Source organism: Camelus bactrianus, chromosome 28, assembly GCF_048773025.1.
Source record: "Camelus bactrianus isolate YW-2024 breed Bactrian camel chromosome 28, ASM4877302v1, whole genome shotgun sequence".
NCBI classification, from domain to species: Eukaryota; Metazoa; Chordata; class Mammalia; order Artiodactyla; family Camelidae; genus Camelus; species Camelus bactrianus.
In genome coordinates, this window is record NC_133566.1 from 20,039,518 (window position 1) to 20,058,243 (window position 18,726).

An 18,726-nucleotide genomic window follows, 5' to 3' on the forward strand; every position below is an offset into this window, starting at 1 on the left:
ATGTATTTCTGACTATAAGGCAAGGCTATTAATAAGCTTGCAGGTCGCTGTTAAAGTGGCCCCCAGTAGCGGAACAGATCGGTGGCCAGGAATTCGCCTACGAGGTCCCTCGCGTTTGGCTGCTTGCTCCGCAAAGGTCCCCTCCTCTGGGGCTCTCAGCCCTACTCTGGGGTCTATTCCCCACCTCCATGCCCTCCTCCTCTCTCCCAAGGAGGTGTTCGCACTTCCCTACTCCGCATATGTATGCCTTCAAGTCACTCTCTTTTTTCTTTTTACCTTTTCTGTCTTAAAAGCAAATAAACAAAAGAACTGTGGACATGGCAAAAGGCAAAAAAAGTAGCCTTTTTAGGCATGATGAAATCCAGAAGGCATAAAGGAAAGGCAGAGCCATCTCTACAATAAAAGTGAAAATCTTTGGGGGAGCCAAGACATCATAAACAAGGCAAATACAACTGGGGGAAAAGTCCTACGACATAAGCAAGGCTTTAATACCCTTAAGATGGGTAAAAATCAGGAAGAAACAAGAAATTCTGTGAGGGAAAAAAAGTGAGTATAACAAAAATTTTTAAATGAAAACTAAGTTGCACAGCTACCCTGTGACCCAGCAATTCCCACTTCCAGGTATTATACACCAAGCCACTTACTAAATCATCCCAATAATCCTAATAATTTTTTTTTAAAGTTTCAGGTTTTTCTAGGTAAGAAGTAATATTAGGGGAAAAAAGATGGTTTTTATTTTCAAACGTTTATTTATAGTGGTTATTTGATTTCCTGCCTAAATAATATGTTCACTCCACTAGTCTTTCGTGAACAGCGTGACGCTACTTCTGAGGGGGCCATTGAAAATCTGAGTGTCACCCTGGCATCTGGGAGGTCAGTGCCAGGGATTCTAGAAATCTGCAGTGTGACGGACAATACTATACAGTGAAGATCTGTTCCAACTTTCACATAGCTTTCAAAGGTCCCAACAGAAAAACCTGTTTATAATTATCTGAACTTAGAAGCTAACTCAATTTTACACACAGATACTAAGTATCTTTTGTAAGATTTTAACACACTCTGAAATCACCTGTAATATAATTGTTTGGATAAATTGTTTAAAATTTGACACAAGGAGTTGTTCAAAAGAAACAGCACTAATGGCAACAATGTTTAAGGTAGACTGCCCAACACAACACGTCTGTAATGGATTTGCATTTGCAGCTATCACATTCACAGTGAGTCTTATACAGGTACAAGTATCTAACCTCTTCTGTATTTCCTCTAATAAACACAGGAAAAATAAACATGGAAAAACCAACATCTTGCAACCACTAAGAAACAGATCCAGGTAGCTTACATCAGTAACTGCCAATGGAGGGACAGCTGACAGTTTGAACCCCCTGAGACAACCAGTCATTATAGGTTTCTCAATGTGATATAATGGAAAGCATTATGAAATATTCAGCACCTATGAAACAGTCTATGAAACAAACATCTGAATCAACCCTCTAGAACTTATTACCACTTAAAAGAAATATGGGGAGTGAAAGAATATGCTAAAATGGCATCATAAAAATGCAAACCAGAATGTACGAAATACTATCAAAGAAAAGATCCAGCTTCTTCAACAAATAAATAGCATTTTCAAAGGTAGGGAGGGCTGCTATTAATAGAGATTTTAAAGGACATAACAACCAAATGTAATTATATGGCTCTTGTTCAGACCCTGATTTCAACAAACTTTAAAAAGACATTTCTGAGACAACTGGGAAAACTGAATGTGAACTGGGTATTAGTACTAAAGAATTACCTTTAATTTTGTGAGGTGTGCTGATGAGACTGTGGCACACATGTATCAGCTAGAGATGAATACTGAAATATTTATGGGTAAAATAATACGCAGGTCTGGGATTTGCTTTAAAAATGTTTAAAGCCCCCAAAAGGAAGGGGGCAGGAAACTGATATAAAAATGACAAAATGCTGATGTGCAGAAACTGAGCAACAGAACAGAGGAATATATTACCTATGCGTTAATCTCAGTCAATTAAAAAAAAAAATCTTAGAACAGAAAAAAAAAAATACAGAATCACATCCTTAGTCCTCTCTTTACTCTAGATTGCCACTAACCCATGAGTCAACACTCTGTGAGCTACTCAGTTGGCGATGAATTCCTCTGACGTCATCATCAATACAGCTATCCTGTCCACGAGGACAATGACAGTCTCTGATACGCCCCAGTGAAGGAAAGACACTGTCTATGGCGATGCTCTGATACACCAGCTTAGAAGCCCAGTCGGGAAAGAGGTAAGCTGGGTGCGCCTGCTTCTGATATGTGCTCAGTGGATCCTGATCACGACCGTCTTTCATGGGCCTTTTTCCCAGCAAAACTGTTCTTTTCACTGTTCACAACTTCTCCCTTGGGTTTTCTTGTCTTGGCTTTCTTATTCCAGATTCTTCTCTGCCCATGCCACTGGTCTTGAATGTCTATCTGCTTCTACTCCAGCCAGGCAAGTCCCTTGTCCACAACTTGCTCAGACCTCTTCTCCTCAGGCCCTTTGCCTTCATCTGAACACTTAGCTTCACAGAATGGCAGAAAAGAGAATACTCATAGCTTTCACTGTCCTATAATTTTAAGTAGGTTAGCCTTTTAGTACCTCCTGTATTTTGATACTTCTTTCCCCATTATATACAAATTCCTTGAAGGCAGGGACTACATCTTACCTTATATACCTTATCTTATCTTACTTGCCTTACATACTGTATGTAATGTTAGCACACGAATTATAGGCACAGAATTTAGAAGGATGGTAGACAACTGTTTTCTATATCCAAGATGAAAATGAAGAAGATGGCTCAAACAATGAGTGCTTATTATATGCCAAGCGCTATTCTAAACATTTTATATGTAACAGCCACCAAATACAACCACCCTAAGCACTATGCCCACCTCGTGAAATGATACACAGAGAGACAAACAACTTACCCAAGGTCACAGTAGAGTGAGTGACCAAGTTGGGGTCTGAACTCAGGCAGTCTGGCTCCAAAGTCCCACTGATAAATTTACTATTCAGCATCTCAGAAAAAAACTGAGTAAACAGAAAATTTTATCCACTGAAGAAGTCTAGCCTCAGAGAATATAGAAGCTAATAAACTCTCTCTGAGCCTACAGCGTTGGGTCACTTCACTCCAGCAGCAAACCCAGTGGGAAATGAGCTTGGAATAAGAGTCAAGGGATCTGAATTCGAGTCCTGACTGTGATCCCAGGTAACATGACTCAGCCTTCTAAACGGCAATTTCATTTGGAAAGAAGAGAACGCTGGTTTCCATCTGGACCAAAAGGTCTATTATTCTATCTTCTCTTGATTTTATTGGAGAGAATAGAACTAAAATAAACCAATTCATTATCCAGCTGCCAGCCTGGCCCAGCTCCCACAGCGAGCTCTCCTGGCTGGGCCCGCAGCACTGCAACACAGGAGACACCCTGGGCGCGCCGCCTCTGCGCTGCCTCTTTCCTGCTACTCTGGGGGAAAACAAGGGTCACAGGCCTCTAGACAGACATCTACCTAGTAGAAGAGTTGGGGACTCAAGCCGCAATAAACTAGAAAGAAGGGCAGCAGAATCACATCATGTCTCAACTTTAAGATCCCTATGCTGTTGCTGAGTGTGTATTTGTTCACACTCACTCAACCAACTAAGGTCCAGTTTAGTCATCACACATCTCTGCTTGAGCATCTAACTGATGTCTCTTACCCAGGAGGTCTGAAACAGAGCTCTCGGATTCCGCCTCCAAAAATGCTCCTCGCTCCGCACCTCAGTAAATGGCTCTCTCCTCACCCACTCAGCTCGCCTGCACCACACCACGAAGTCCTGCTGGCTACACGCTCGAAGGATGAAACCCCAAGGCCCCGCCATCACCCACTGCACCCACCCAACCTGGACCAGTGCTCCCCACCTCTTCTTCCCCACTACCCCGTGCCAGGCCAGCTCCACCTACCCTGCGCCGCACATGGCCCACTGCACTCTAACCCCAGGGCTTCTACATCTGAAGCCCCTGCTTCAGAGAGGGGTCACCTCTTCCGAAAGGCTTTCTTGACCAATCTTTTATAAATAAACACAGAGACCACGCATTCAGCTCCCATCAGTCAATCCTCAATCCCTCACTCTGCTTTATTTCCATCAGAGTATTTACCACCAACCAAAGTTATGTTTCTTTTCTGAGCCCCTCCCCATTAAAACACAAGGTCTACAACGAGAACCCCCACCCTTGTCTCTCATTACTCTACCCCCATCTCAACAACCAAGTCTGCACAGTATCTCCTGAACGAGTGACCTTCCCAGGCTCCAGTGCCAGTCGCTGGTATCTGCCTTCTAGCTGCAGCCATGTCCCCTCCCTGTCTCAGCCACGCCTTCGGTAGCGCGCCTAACTTCTGCTCCTTCAGGGCTGAACACACTGCAGTCCGGGCTCCAGCCCGTGCCTGACAGCGCTCACTGATGTTCACAACCTTCCCCGCTCCAGCAGTCCCAGCCAAAGAGCACTTCATTCCTTGTCTTCCTGACCTTTCTGCAGCAACACTGAGCACGTCCTCCTTCCAGAAAACCACCTTGCTCAGTATCAATGACAGCGCTCTCTCCTGGTTCTCCTACTCTCCAGGTGACTCCCTTCAGCCAGTCTCCTGTTCCTTAAATGTTCAGTGTTCCCAAGGGCTTAATGATCAGTCTCCTCGTCTTCTTAATCCCCCTCAAAGGAAAACTCTTTCTGCTCAAGTGTCTTTCCATGAGGATACTCTCCCCAGCATCACATGCAGCTTAAATACATGACTTCTTTTGGGAGGCCTTCATGAGTTTGTCCACGAAACTGAGAAGCCTCCCGTATCTATTCTTTCTCGACACCACGTGAGTATCAGTTTATTATAGTTCACACTACGTTGTATTATAATTATCTGTCTCCTCCTCGAAGGCTGGAACTCCCATTGGTTTTTTGTCCCCAGTGCCCAACACAGTGTCTCCATAAAGAGAAGGCATTGAATACATATTTATTAAATAAATGGATTAAAGCAGGAGTCAGCAAACCATGGCCCATGGGCCAAATCTGGCTCACCACCTGTTTTTGTACAGCCTGCGTGCTAAGAATAGTTTTCACATTTTGAAAGGTTTACAAAAGAAATTTTTAAGAAGAATAATATTTCAGAGATGCCTGAAAGTTACGTGAAATTCAAATTTCAGTGTCCACAAATAAAGACGGACGGGGTGAGAGCCATGCTCATCTGTTTCTGTTTAGTCTTATGGCTCCTCTCACACCACGGCAGTCGGCAGGAGTAACTGCAGCTGAGAACACGTGGCCCACAAAGCCACACCTGCTCTCGGCCTGTACAGAAAAGTGCACAAAGCTCTGGAGGAAACATAAATGATCACGGACTTTGGTTTCTGACAAAACTTGGTTCAAAGTCTGGCTTTACCACTTACTGTCTGCATGACCCAGGACAAACAAGTTAACCTCTGAGACTCAAATTCCTCATTTGTACAACAGGCTAATGTATCCCACTGGGTTGTTCTGAAATTTTACAAGGCCTTTTAAGTGAGGTCTTTGCTGCAGGAGCCAGTCCATAAAGTGCACAGTACAGAGCACAGCTTAATGCTGAGAACCAGGCCTGTGTGACCCCGGGCAACGTAGTTAACGTCTCCGTTTCCTCATCTGCAGAACTGGGATAATATACATACCTCACAGGACTGCCCTGAGAATTAAACGGTTTGGTCCCTGTGAAATGCCGAGCACGGTGCCTCGCAGGCAGCACGCACTCAGTAAACGGCACTGTCAGTAAGGCAGATGCTTGGTTAGTGGGAGTTTCTCCCCCTCCCACCTCTCACCCCTATGCAAAGCCTACACCTGAAGGAGTTTTAAGTCAGTACTCGCATGACAAGCGCTATTAGAGATGATGGCTGGGCAGGAACCGGTCTCTGCGGCTTCCACGTCACATCACAGTCCTGGCTCTCGTCTGGGCTCCCTGGTCCTTCCTTCTCTAGAAGCGTCTCCCTTAGAAACACTCAGGTTTCAGTGTAGGGGGCTACAAAATTAAAATTCTTTTTTCTAGCCGAGACGCCACTTTCTGACGCCCTAACATGGTCTTTCTCAACTCCTGATTTCTGCCTAGTGGCCCGCCGTCACTTCACCCTCGCCATGTCAAATGCTGGGGATTGCTCTCTGCCCACCTTTGCCCATCTCTCCCTTCCTGTCTCCCCTGTTCGCCAGAAGAACCTGCTCCCCTCCCAGCACCGTGGCTGCTGGGCCTGAAGTTACACGTCAGTCCCTGCTCTCCTGCAGTGAGACTTCATCTCAAGTCATCTTTCCTCTTTTTGTTCCCACTGTCAGTGGCTAGTCCAGGTCCTTTTAACTTCAGGCTGTACCAAAGAGCCTCTAACTGGTCCCTGCCACAGGCACCAGTCTGTCCCACACACAGCACACACTAATCTTCATAAAACACACCACTTTCCATCATGTTCTTTTTCTGCTTAGAACTGTTGGTGCACCGCTCCCTATTCCATGCCATAATCTGTATGGAAAAGGGAAAAGACTGACCTTAGGGCGGCAATCGAAATCCTCCCGTCTACCTTGCTCCAATCTTATCTCCCGCAATAAAAATACTATCACTTTACAGTTGTGCAGGGCTTTATCTAACTTAGAAAGCATTCCTGCACGCTCTGGTATCAGCCTCCACAACCCTGGGAACGAGGCCAGAGAGGCATCAGCATCCTTCCTGCAGCGCCGCAGGTCAGAACTGACACGCGGAGTCCCGTGTCCAGAAGCGCCCGTCTCCCTGGTGCCGCCCAGCCCCTCCCCCCAGCACGGCCAGGTTCTCCGGGCTCCGCACCCCGCCCCTCCCGTCCTCTCGCTTGGTGGACATCCCCAGAGTGACGGGGGGGGGGGGGGGGTCTGTAAAGAAACGTTTCTCGGAAGCGCTGGGTCGCGCCACGTTAGGTGCTTCGTTTCCGCCATGTTTACCAAAAAGACCCCGCTCCGGAAGAAGGGCCGCTAAAGCGCACTTCTCAGAGCGCCCACGGGGAGACAGGCCTCGCCGCCGCCCAGGACGCGGGGGCAGGCGGGATCGGGCCCGGCCACGCCGACTCCATTTCCCGCCTCCCCGCCCCCCTCCCCCCCGTCACTGTCCTCCAGCCACGGCGGCCTCGCTGCCGGTCCCAGCACACTGCAAGGGGCAGCGCCTCTGCAGCTGCTGAACCCTCTCGACACAGCCTTCATTTCACTTAATGCAAGCTTTATTCTTCTCATGTTCCGTCTTCGCAAAGGCCCTGCCTGACCACGTGCCTGAAGCAGGCCCTGTTCTCTGCCCCCTTAGCCTGCCGTGTGGCTCCTCACACTGCCCGTCATCTCCTCCCAGCACTCCATTCCCTAGTTACTCTTCTCCAGCCTTTCCCAGGGATCCACGAACCCTTCCCATCAAGAGCCACACAGTGAGCAGCTCAGCTTCCTCTGCCCCCACCACACAGCTCCCCGCTGTTGCCCAAAGCAGCTCAGGCAACATGGAAGTGAGGAGATAATACAGCTTGATTTACCAAAACAGGCAGGGGGCCCGGACTGGCCCCAGGCCAAGCACCCCCAGCATGTTCCTTCTAACAGTGTGAGTGTCAGGGGGACAGGAGGCGTCTCCGTTTTGTTTACTGTGGTTTCCCTGTGGCCAGAATAGTGCCTGGCCCCAAGCACACATTCATTAAGTATGTGTTGAGTAAATAAGTAAAAAGACCTAGCCTGGAGTGGGGAGCTACGCTCCTCTTCCATCCTCAGGTGACAACAGCGCGATGTTCAAGAAGAATGAGACCGAGGTCATTGGCTCCATTCCCACTGGGTTAGTGCCGCACCCTGCAAAGTGTCACAGCCACTGCGCGCCTGTCACCAGCAATGGCCACCTCACACAAAAGATGCCTCTGGCTTTAACTGGCAGGAGCGCGTTAAACCCAGAAGTTCTGATTCAGCAGCGCTAAGGCAGAGCCTAAGACTGTGCATTTCTTTTTTGTGGTGGTTTTTGTTTTTGGCGGCGGGTGGGGGGAATCAGGTTTGTTTGTTTGTTTTTAACGGAGGCACCAGGGTTGAACCCAGGACCTCGTGCATGCTCAGCCCACACCCTCCCCCTAGAATCTGCATTTCTAGCAGGTTCCCAGATGCTGATACTGCTGGTCCTAAACCACTGGGAGAACCACTGGGTGACAGCACCCAGAAGCGACAGTACTGGCATTTTTCTACTATTAAAAAAAAAAAGAGAGAGAGAGCGAGCCACAGATCCCTGATATTCCAGGGGTCTGACTGGAGGGAGGCTTCGGGGGGAAAAAAAGGAACCATAAAACTGACTGCTCCAAGAAACTGCTGCTCCAGTAAAATGAAGACAGAAAAACACTAGGGCTTTAATTTTTAACAGACCGTCTTCCCCACACTCTGTTTCCACTTGCAAATCTAGTTCTCACTGGCTAAAGCAATAAGTCAAACAGGTAAAAGAGAGAGGTCACAGTGGGCGGCTCACCTTGACACGGTAAGCTGAGTATCAGCTCCACAGTCAGTTTCCTGAAAGTTACTTTGGAGAAGAACCCTAACCACCCGCACCTCTGCTATTAGATGCCAAGAGCCTTTTGGAGACGGATACTAGCGCCTCAACAATGAAACACATCTACAATTAATTACTAAGCCTAGGGGTCACTTTCTTCAAATGATGAATTCACCATAACAGAACTTGCAAAGGGCTAGTAACAATTTTTATAAATTCTACATTTGTCAACGCAGGGGGCTTTAAAATAACCCCCCAAACTCACATTAAAATCACCCCAAAGCCATTACTTACACCTCATCAATCTGAACAGCCAACAAAGGGATTAGAATTTATATACATTTGTAGCTGTTTATAAAGTGGGTTTCTACTGTGATGGTTACATGTAGCTAAAGCAGTTTTAAAATAACTGTAAGGTACAAAAAAGTTAAGGTAAAATCTAGCTCCTTAGGAGAGAAATTCAAGAAGTAGAAATCCAGAATATTAATGAATGGATCATTCAGTAAATGGCCATACTGCATCAACATGTACTTCCACAAAGAGACAGTATATGTTCAAAAGATGAATTAGCAGACCCCCAATGTATGAGTCTAAAGTGTTTCTCAGCTAAGACCAAGTATTTTTTAATGAAAATTTAGCATCTGAAATAAAAAGTAAGTGTGAAATATACACTAGGTTTTCATAGCATTGTAAAGAAAAAAATATAAAAATATCTCATCAACAATATGTATATGGATTACATCTTGAAATGTTATTTTGTATAAATTGGGTTAAAGCATTAAATTATTAAAATTAACTTCACCTCCTTAGTTTTGTTACTGTGGCTACCAGAGAATTCAGATTTCTATTGCACAGCGTGATGGTCTACCCCAGTTCTGCAGGCAGATTTGCTATCTCTTCTGCCTTTGGTTGATTTCTTAAAAGCTTGTAAAAAATGACATGGAGCAATGAATGAGCATGAAGATCTGCAGTATGTCTGACACAGAGTGACGATCCTTGATCCTGGCCTAATTCAGGACCACATGGGTCAGGTGCTCACTGTAACTTGAGGCTCTAATCATCACTTTTCCTAGAGAAGGGGAGACTAGCCCACCTCTGTGACCACTTTGTATACCCATATCTGTAGCTACACAAACACATGAACAGTTTACATTCATTTCAAACTGCAATTAACTATGTCAGAACCCCTCACAGTGTTAATAAGGATGATCGTAAGATCTCTGATTATGAAAACTACCCAATCCCCAACACCCAGCCAGCCCACAGGCTCCTGGCATGTATTTCATTCTTGCAGAGAAGAAAGGACACATCTGTAACAACTCCTTTATGTAAATCCCTGCCCACTTTACTTCAATGTCCTTACGTCCTGATTTAGAAAGTTTGCTTGCACTGCCAAACCCCTACCATCACAGAGGACACCAAAGGGGAACGCTGGGGGAGAATAACAGGAGGAAGGAGGGTCTAAGTTATCCACCCCAACAGTTGCTAAATGACCATAGGACTTTGCAAAAAACCACACTGAATACAAAAAGCAAATGTTCAATCCCTTGAGCTCTTTCCTAAGCATCAAAAAGACACTTACATATGCAGACATGTGTTGAGACTTTCAGTCTAAGCGTAAGACTGTTACAGACAGAAATGTACCACTGGACAGAATTAGAAGTGATTGTGAAAATAAGCTTTAAAAAAAAAGGGGGGAGGGTGCAAATATTGCCAAAACATTAAAACACTTACATGATTTAATTACCCTGTCATAAAATATAAACTTCAAGGACTAATTCCAGCACACTGGAAAAGAGCCACAACCTATGCAACAGAAAAGCATGTAATTACCAAACATGTGTTTCAAACCCACTGAATATTATCACCATGCAGCAAGGGTCAACAACTGGTGGCAAGCTCTGGAGATGACTTCGAGTGGTACTTGAGTAGGCAGTCCATAAATACTCACTGAATGAATGACTGGATGAACCAGAGAACTCACACACACAGTGCAACTAATATGCAGAACCCACAGCCAGTTAATCTGAAACCAGAGCCAGAAGGAGAACAAAGCAGTAGCCGGAGACTAGTCCCAGGCTGCTCCCCTAGGAGTCGGCTACCCTAAGTCATTTTCACTGTACGTGCGTAGTTTATTCATCCCCTCTCACTTTTATGAAAGTTCCAAGTTCTCTTTCCTACAATCTCTCTCTCAGCCAGCTCTCCCACATAAAACACAAGAGAGCATTTTCCAGTCTCACCATTTTTTCACAATTATTGACATCTCTAACAATCACCCACAAATGTTCACTGGGCCTCCCAAAGGCCAGACGCTGTGCTGGGACAAAGGTAAGTGTAACACTACACCCACCCCTCAGCTAGCTTGGGGGGCAGGCAGACAAGTAAACAACTACAGCATTTAAAAAAAAAAAAAATGCCTGGAGAATGAGGCAGGAGTGCCACCGGAGGGAAGATTGCTGGATGCGGGGGAAGGGTGACAGTCTTAGAGAAGCAAAAAGAACAAAAGTCAAAGCCAAAAAATAAATTACAGATGAACATACCTGTGACTGTTCTAACAGTCAACTCATCAAATTAGCACTCCAAAGTGATTCCCCTAATGAAGATCCTCTGACTTGAGAAAAATGTGAAGTTCATGACACTGGCACTGAGTACTAGCAAGAGAAGGAACACACACACACACACACACACACACACACACACAATTCAGCAGAAGATAATGTACAAACCTAATTAGTCATGATGTCAAGAGGCTTCACCCACTTATTGTCTGTCCTCCAAGCTGAAGGCGACTTGACTGACCCACTCTTGTGATTTCAGTTGGTTTTTTCTCACAGCAGTGATGAATTTCCAGGGATCCATCTGCACTTCCTCCCTGATACCCCTTGTGGCTACTGGCAAAGTCTGCTGGACTGCTGGTTGGTGCTGTGGCCATGAAGAAATAAACGGACCATGTACGTGAACTGGATGGAGCCACACTCTGCTCTCCTGCTATCCAGAGACAGGGCTAAAAACACAGGTTAACAAACACCCTGGGAGGGCGGTGAGAAAGGTGGCAGCCACGGCACCCTGGAAAGGGCCTACCGAGGCAATCCATCTCTTGCCAGTTTCACAGGACACTGAGTTTTCACTTCCTGGTATCCAGCTCTTAAGACACTTCATCAGGCATGAGAGTGAGTTTTCTGTTTCTGACTCCCTGTGGCTACAGACCCTTCCAGCTCCATGTCCACCCTGCCCGGCCTCTTGTCCCCAGTATCTCCGAAACAACTTCCCTCTTCCTGACCACTCACTCCCTTCCTGTGGAATCTGGGTAATCTGCTCCCTCAAGAGATTGTCTGCCTTATCCAGTATCTCCAACATGAATCAAGGCACAGCTAATAGAAAAAAAATTACCACATTTTAAAAATGCTCAGATCTGTATACCTCTTTCCTTAGTTTTAATGAATACCAACAATGACTGAAAAAACTATGCCTTATCATTTTAAGGAAATGAAAAACATCATGGCTCCTAGCACAACACTAAAATTAATGTGAGATTAAACTTTTATTAACAAAGATTTTAATCATGAACAGCACTACTTTTAAATTTTATGAGTACGAAGGGTAGGAAATGTTTCCTTTGAGTCCATATTCATGAAAGTAGCCCCACAGAAATATTTATAATGAAATGAAAAACACACTATTTTTAGAGTAATCCAATGATACCTTAATCTTCACTGAAAACAACTTTTGGAACCCCCCAATCTAAAAAGATCCAAACCTCAGAAAATGTATATGGTAGACATTATAAAGCTGATGTTTTGAAAATTAAGTTATGACTCATAAGCGCATGGACTTCTTTTTTGAAATGTAAGCCTAATATGAAGGGATCTGTTTGGTCATTTCACATCAGAAGTTTCCAAATTTTCCGCTATAAAAAAGTTTTCAATCTTTAAACAAGATTGCTGCTAATGCATCTTAAAATTCTAAGACTAAAAGGAATTTCTTCCAAACAAAATTTCCAACTTAAAACGAGAGGAAAGTTATATTTTGTTATATTTTAACATTCACACAAATGTCAAAATATGGGGAAAATGGGCTTCAAAATCAACTTTATACAAAATCATGAAATCAAAGACCCCAGAAGTTATTTACATTGTTATCTATCCTTTATTGAAAGTCAAGATAAATGTAATTCATGATTTATTGAAATCAAAAAAGTCTTAAGAATGTCACAATCTTTTAACAGATCATAAAATATAATAAATTATCCAACATGATAGCAAAGATCGGTATAGTGGGAGTGAAATCACTTTGCCACAGGAAGGCCAAAGGTACCACATTAAAATCACATGCTAATTGCCAATCCTAATTTTGCAGTCTCCAAGTCCTGGAAACAAAATTATTGCAATTCACTCTGGGATTGTCTGCATGTTCATTCTTAGTGTCAGATAGCAATTTTAGAAAAGAATTTAAATCTACTAACAAGAGTGGTACAATTTCAAAAAAAATGGTACAACTTTTAAAAACTTGAGTAATGGCCTACCTGCTTTTATATCTTACATTTTGAAAATAAACAGTATCAGATGCTTCTGAGAATAACATAATATGATCAATTGTCCACTTATTCACTATCATTTTTACATATGAAAATACTCAAAAAGCTAGGGGAAATATAAATCACATAGAGATAAGGACTCTATTTGAGATCTCAAATGATTTTACCCAAAATCAAGAGTAGCCCATGAAAAATCTAAGCAGGCACTCAAGAAAAGAAAGAGTTAGAAATCACAATAGATTCTCTCTCTGAAATTGGGCAAAAGTAGTTAAGAAAAAAAAGTTGGTAGTATATTTTGTTATTGACGAGTTTACCCTTCTTTAGGCATGTGTCACACTGGGCTGCAGAAGCTCTGCACACGAGCATCCTCCCCACCACACTTAAGGTGAGAAGCTGTGTCTCATTCATTCATCCCTGTATCCCTGGTACATAGCCCAGTGCCTTATACATAGTAGCGACTGAAAAAAGGTTGAATGATTTAAGGCAATAAATGTATTCCTAACTCCATGTAATCAATTAGGTGTCAACTCACGCAAGAACATTCATAATTTCATTTTAGCTAACAAGCATTGTGTAATTTGATGTTTTCTAAAAACTCTGCAAAGCTATTAAATGGATTTTAAGCTCTGAGTAACAGTTATATTTTAAATGCACTTAAAAGACAGTATATAGTGAAACATTAAAAAATACTCCTACAAATAAAATAGAAAATAGTTGGTTTCACTGTGTATAACACGGAATGAGATTGTGCTGGTATGGTGAACATAACGTAACTAGGCACTAATGCTGTAAAATGTTTGTTACAATGACAAGAACATTACAAAGTGAATTAAAAGAGGCCCTGGAATTCCGGTTGGCAAAGTCATAATGGGCAAGCAGGAGACTTAGTTAAGGCAGAGTACCACCTTCTCCACTCAGACATGATCGGGGGAAGGCTGTTTCCCACCCCCTCAGGAACTGGTTCAGTCCAAGGGCTCACTCCCCACTACCCAAAGGAAATGATGGAGTATCAAGCATGGTGGACCCTTTCTGGACTTCTCTCAATTCCAGCTCCAACAACTCTCTCCAGCTCCAGTCTAGAACAAAAATAGGCAAATTATAGCCTGCAGGCCAAAGTGGGCCAAAGTTGGCCACCTCCTGTGTTTGCATGGCCTGCAAGCTAAGGATGGTTTTTACATTTTCAAATGGTAAAACGGAGAATCATCATTCGTAACACATGAAAATCAGGTGAAATTCAAATGTCAGTTCTATAAAGGAAGTTTTCATTGGAACATAGTTGTGCTCATTCATTACATGTCGTCTACAGTTGCTTTAACACTAAGTGGCACAGCCGCCAGTGACCTTACAGCTCTCCAAGCCTAAGATATTCACTACCTGGCCCTTTACAGAAAAAAGCACGCTGACCCCTGGGCTAGAGCATTTCTCTGTGCTCCCAGCTGCATCTCATTTCTCAGAGATAGTCCACTGCTTCCCAAGGTAGACGCTAAACTTGACAGATGTCCATGTTGGGGCTGTATTGTCCAAAGCTACATCGTTACATATAACATAGTGCAACTCATCAGGATGGGCCCAAAGACAAAGTAACAAATTGCATGTATACAGAAGGCTCTGAAAAGGAAGCACAATGCAAGCACATTACAGGCAGCACAGTTCAAATCTTTTAGCAGACTACTACACACAGTTCTAGGTCACACTACTGAAAGGTAAACAAGAACTACAGAGAATTTGGAGGTGGACAGATGCTTAAAACAGCTCAAAAATAACCACTACAAAAATGGGATTAGTTGGCCCAAAGAAGAGAAAGGTGAGAGAAAGAACTACAATCCTGAGGGTGTCAACGCTACATTTTTTGATAGGTGAAATCCCTACGGATGAAAATAATTGGCAGCCTAAACTAAAATCTCACAAAACAAGAGAGAGCTAATGAATCAAATGTAATTCTTAATGAGACTGCCAATCCCACCTTAGGCCACAAACTAGACCCTTAAAAAGTAATCACTTGTCAAATACTGTAAGTCTTCAACTGACATATTATAGGAATGTTCCTTTTTCAGAAACATCTGGCATTATGTAAGTTACCAGAGGAGGTGTGTTATTAATGTGCTGAGGTTCAGTTACATTCAAGTAACTAAAAGGTAACTAAGTTTCATGACCACATGCCTCTCCACAGGACCAAACTGGGGGAAACGGGCTGAAGTTACAGAACTTGTGATATATTCAAGAATGCTCACACAGTGGGATTTTAATTACTCTAAACGATTACTGAGGGTGAAGAATCTTTCCAGGACACCATTCAACTAGAATAGTCAGTCTGCAGCTACCTGGATGTTTTCCTGATGCAAGGAGAACAGGTCTCAAACAGCTTTCCTCCATTGCTATGATTCTGTCATTTTAACTCTCCCAATTCTTATGAGTAAGAGCCTGCCACATTGATCTCTTTCATTTTGTCTTAAAGGGGGTCAACATACACACAACTACAGTCTAAAATAAGCCTTACTATCCCAAATTAAACTTTGATTATAACTTTAATTACAACTTATTTTAAATTATGAGAGGGAATATATTTCCACTAAGTAGAAAAAAATGGGAAAATAGGCATGGCCTCTAGATATATCTATGACCCTATGTACCTTATTTCTTCAAAATGTCCAACACTTGTACACAGTAAATGAAGAAAACACAGCATATTTCCTATCAGTTTTGTGACTTTCAAAATACAGAATCCTTGAACACAATACACTCTTTGAATCAATCTCAACATTGCAATTAGTAATGCAAATCCTGAAAGTTGCCCTAAATGTAATTCTGATCAGCCTGAGTTTTTCAACCTCGAAATTCTAAGGCCTGTGTTCCCCTAACACCCTTCCAACGGTGTGATGCTCACACGAATCTGACTCACTAAACTTTCTCCACGCCTACATCACCTATACAGGATTTTAACACCAAAAGTACATGGTATCTTCAAGCCACTTCTACAGTCTTGCTGTAACCTTACCAGGATAAACTTTTCGTCAAGTCTCATTATACTTTTTATTTAAAGACCTGTGGTAGTGAAACAAAGAAAACAAACCCCCTCCCCCTTTTCTAAACCATATGGCAGCAAATTGAAGTTAACTTATTTTTTACTAGCTCAACGCCTTTACATCGGCCCTAAATATTTCTCTCTTTGTGCCCTGGGACAGGGCTAGAGCTGTCTGCTTATTTGCAACTGTAACCCCATCATGTTTTTAAACCGCAAAACTGAGTCCAGAACGCCCCCTGACCACTAACAGACCTCACCATAGTCACTGACCAAAACCTGGTTTAGGTGGACGGTGCACGCCGGGCGAGGGGCCCACGGCCGGCCGGGAGCGAGCCCCCCTCCGACCGGGTGACCGAGCAGGGAGTTTGCTCGCCTGGCCGGGCCGGATCCGCCCCGGGAACTTGGTTACCCGAGCTCAGGGACGCGCCGAGGCCTAGCCGCGAGGCCGGGGCGGGCTCCGGGCGGCGGGGTCTTCCCGTTCCCCGGCCGCAGAGCCTTCCCGCCCGCCGTGCGGTCGCCCGCAGGCAGGGGCGCTCGCCGTCGTCGCCCGGCGACCGGACGCGCCCGCCGGGTCCCGGGCCGGCTCCTCGGTCCCCCGCCGCCGTCCGCGGCCGCACTCGGTGGCCGCGCCGGGCCCTTCCGGGACGGCGGGAGCGCTAGGCCGCGCCGCGGCCCGAGGCTCCGGGGCCGACCGGGAGGGCCGCGGCGGCCGGTATCAGTCCCGAGGGCCGGGCTCCCGCCGGTAACGGGCCCCGCCGCCTCCCCTCCCCCTCCCCCGCCCCATGACAGTGCAAACCCTCCGGCCGGCCCGGCCGCCCCGCCTCCGGCACCAGGCCCAGCTCAGGGCCGCGGCCGTGGCGGCGGCGGCGGCGGCGGAGCCCCGGCTCCCCGCCCTCGCTCGCTCGCTCCCGGGCCCGGCGCCCCGGGCCCGCCTCGGGCTCGGCCGAAGTCTCCGCCGCTCCCCGGCCGCCCTCCGCGGCGCCCGGCCCGGGCGGGGTAGGCCGAGGCCCGGGCGGTGGGGGTGGGGGCGGGGGCTCCTCTCACCTTCATGTCGGGACATCCTAGTTCAGACGGTGGCGGCGCGGCCCCTCCGGGCTCCGGCTGCAGTGTCCCCTGCGGGGTCCCGGCGCTGCCCGCGCCGGCCGGCCGACTCCCACTCGACTCCCGGGCTCGGCCGCGGGGGCGGGGTGGGCAGGGGAGCGCTCCCGCGGCGGCGGCGGCGGCGGCGGCGGCGGGGAGGCGGCGCGGGGCGGGAATGGGGCCGGGCCTGGCCGCGGCTGAGCTCCTCCAGGAGGCGGGTCCGACGCGGCGGCTCCGCCGGCGCCCGCCGTGACTCGGTCACTCTCGGGCCCGCCGGCTCCCGGCTGCGGCGCCGCGCTCCGCAAATCCCGCTCCTCCCCTCCCCCGGCCCACCCCCCGCCCCTCTCCCCCGGCTGCCGGCCGCCGCCTCCTCCTCCTCCTCTTCCTCCTCCTCCGCCTCCTTCCGCCGCCCGCACGCCGGCCCCGCCTCTCGCTGCCCGCGCCGGGCCCTGCCGCCCGGAGCCCCCGCGGCCGGAGGGCGCGGCGGGGGCAGCGCAGCGGCGGCGGCGGCGGCGGCTCGGGCGCGGTATTTGCCCGCGCTCGCCGGCAGGTCGCGGTCGGGCGCCCGAGCCCGGCTTCGGCCTGGGCGCCGCCGCGCCGCCGCGCAGCGCGCAGGGAGGAAGAGGAAATGCCCGGCCGCCGGCGCCCGCCGCTCGCCGGTTCGGCCGGCCCGCGCGGCCCGAGAGGCGCCCGGCCGCCCCCAGCCCCGCCTGGGGCCGCCCCGGGCCCCGGCCGTCGGCGCCCCCTCTGGTCCCGGCCGACCGCGGCGGCGGCGGCGGCGGCTTCCCGGCGGCGAGCTGCGATCCCGAGAGGCTCCTGCCCTCGGGCGCATGGCTGCCGGGCGGAGCACGGGCCGCGCCGTGCGGGCCCCGACCCCGAGGAGAGGTTGTGGACCGGCCGGGGACACGTGTTCGTCTTTCTTTTTAAGCCAGCGGCCCCGAAGGGAGCGGCGGCTGGCCTCCGGGCGTCGTCGGTGTTGCCCGGCCGAGCGATTCGCGGTCGGCAGGGCGTGGGCGCGGGAGGCCAGCCGGGAGGCGGCGGGGCTGGGCTGCTGTGCTCGGGAACCGGCTCCTTCCGAGACTCCGCTCCCGCCCGCCGGGTGTCTGGCGGGACCCGCGCAAAGTGTGTTACAGCCCCTCGGCCCACCCTGCGTGCGCTGCTCTGCACACTGTCGGGGTGTGTGTGTGTGTGTGTGCGCGCGACCTTTTTTTTCCTACCCGTGAACTGCTTTCCCGTTTCTTTTACATTTCTACCCTCTTCCTTGTCAACTTTGTTTTCAGGCATTATTAGTTCATCACATATTTATACTGCTCCTTACCACGTGTTAGTTGGTAGCGTGGCTGGTGGAAAGAAGTCGCACTTGGGAGTCAAGACATATCTGCCATGGATTCTGGTTCTAATCTGTGTAACCTTGGACAAGTTATTTAACCTTGCTGAGCTTCCGTTTCTTTTGTCTCTTTTTTTGGCTCTTGTTTTAATTTGCTTTTATTTTTGATTTTTTTTTTTTTTTTGCATAAACTAGAACCGTACTCCTAAACTAAGTCTACTGAAATTGGACTCTA

General features: G+C 47.4%; 1 protein-coding gene across 2 annotated transcripts in view; it reads right to left on the reverse strand.

The window, feature by feature from the left end:
* Window positions 1-17,284, reverse strand: part of KCMF1 (potassium channel modulatory factor 1) — a 66,128-nt gene extending 48,844 nt beyond the window's left edge. The window contains exon 1 of one of the 2 annotated variants that reach the window (XM_074354704.1): window positions 17,129-17,284. In XM_074354704.1, the coding sequence (XP_074210805.1) occupies window positions 17,129-17,144 (16 nt within the window). In that variant the 5' untranslated portion in view covers window positions 17,145-17,284. Of the gene's footprint in view, window positions 1-11,254; window positions 11,817-17,128 lie in introns of those variants that run through there. The other variant, XM_074354705.1, reaches the window with a different exon arrangement.
* Window positions 17,285-18,726: the final 1,442 nt, after the last annotated feature.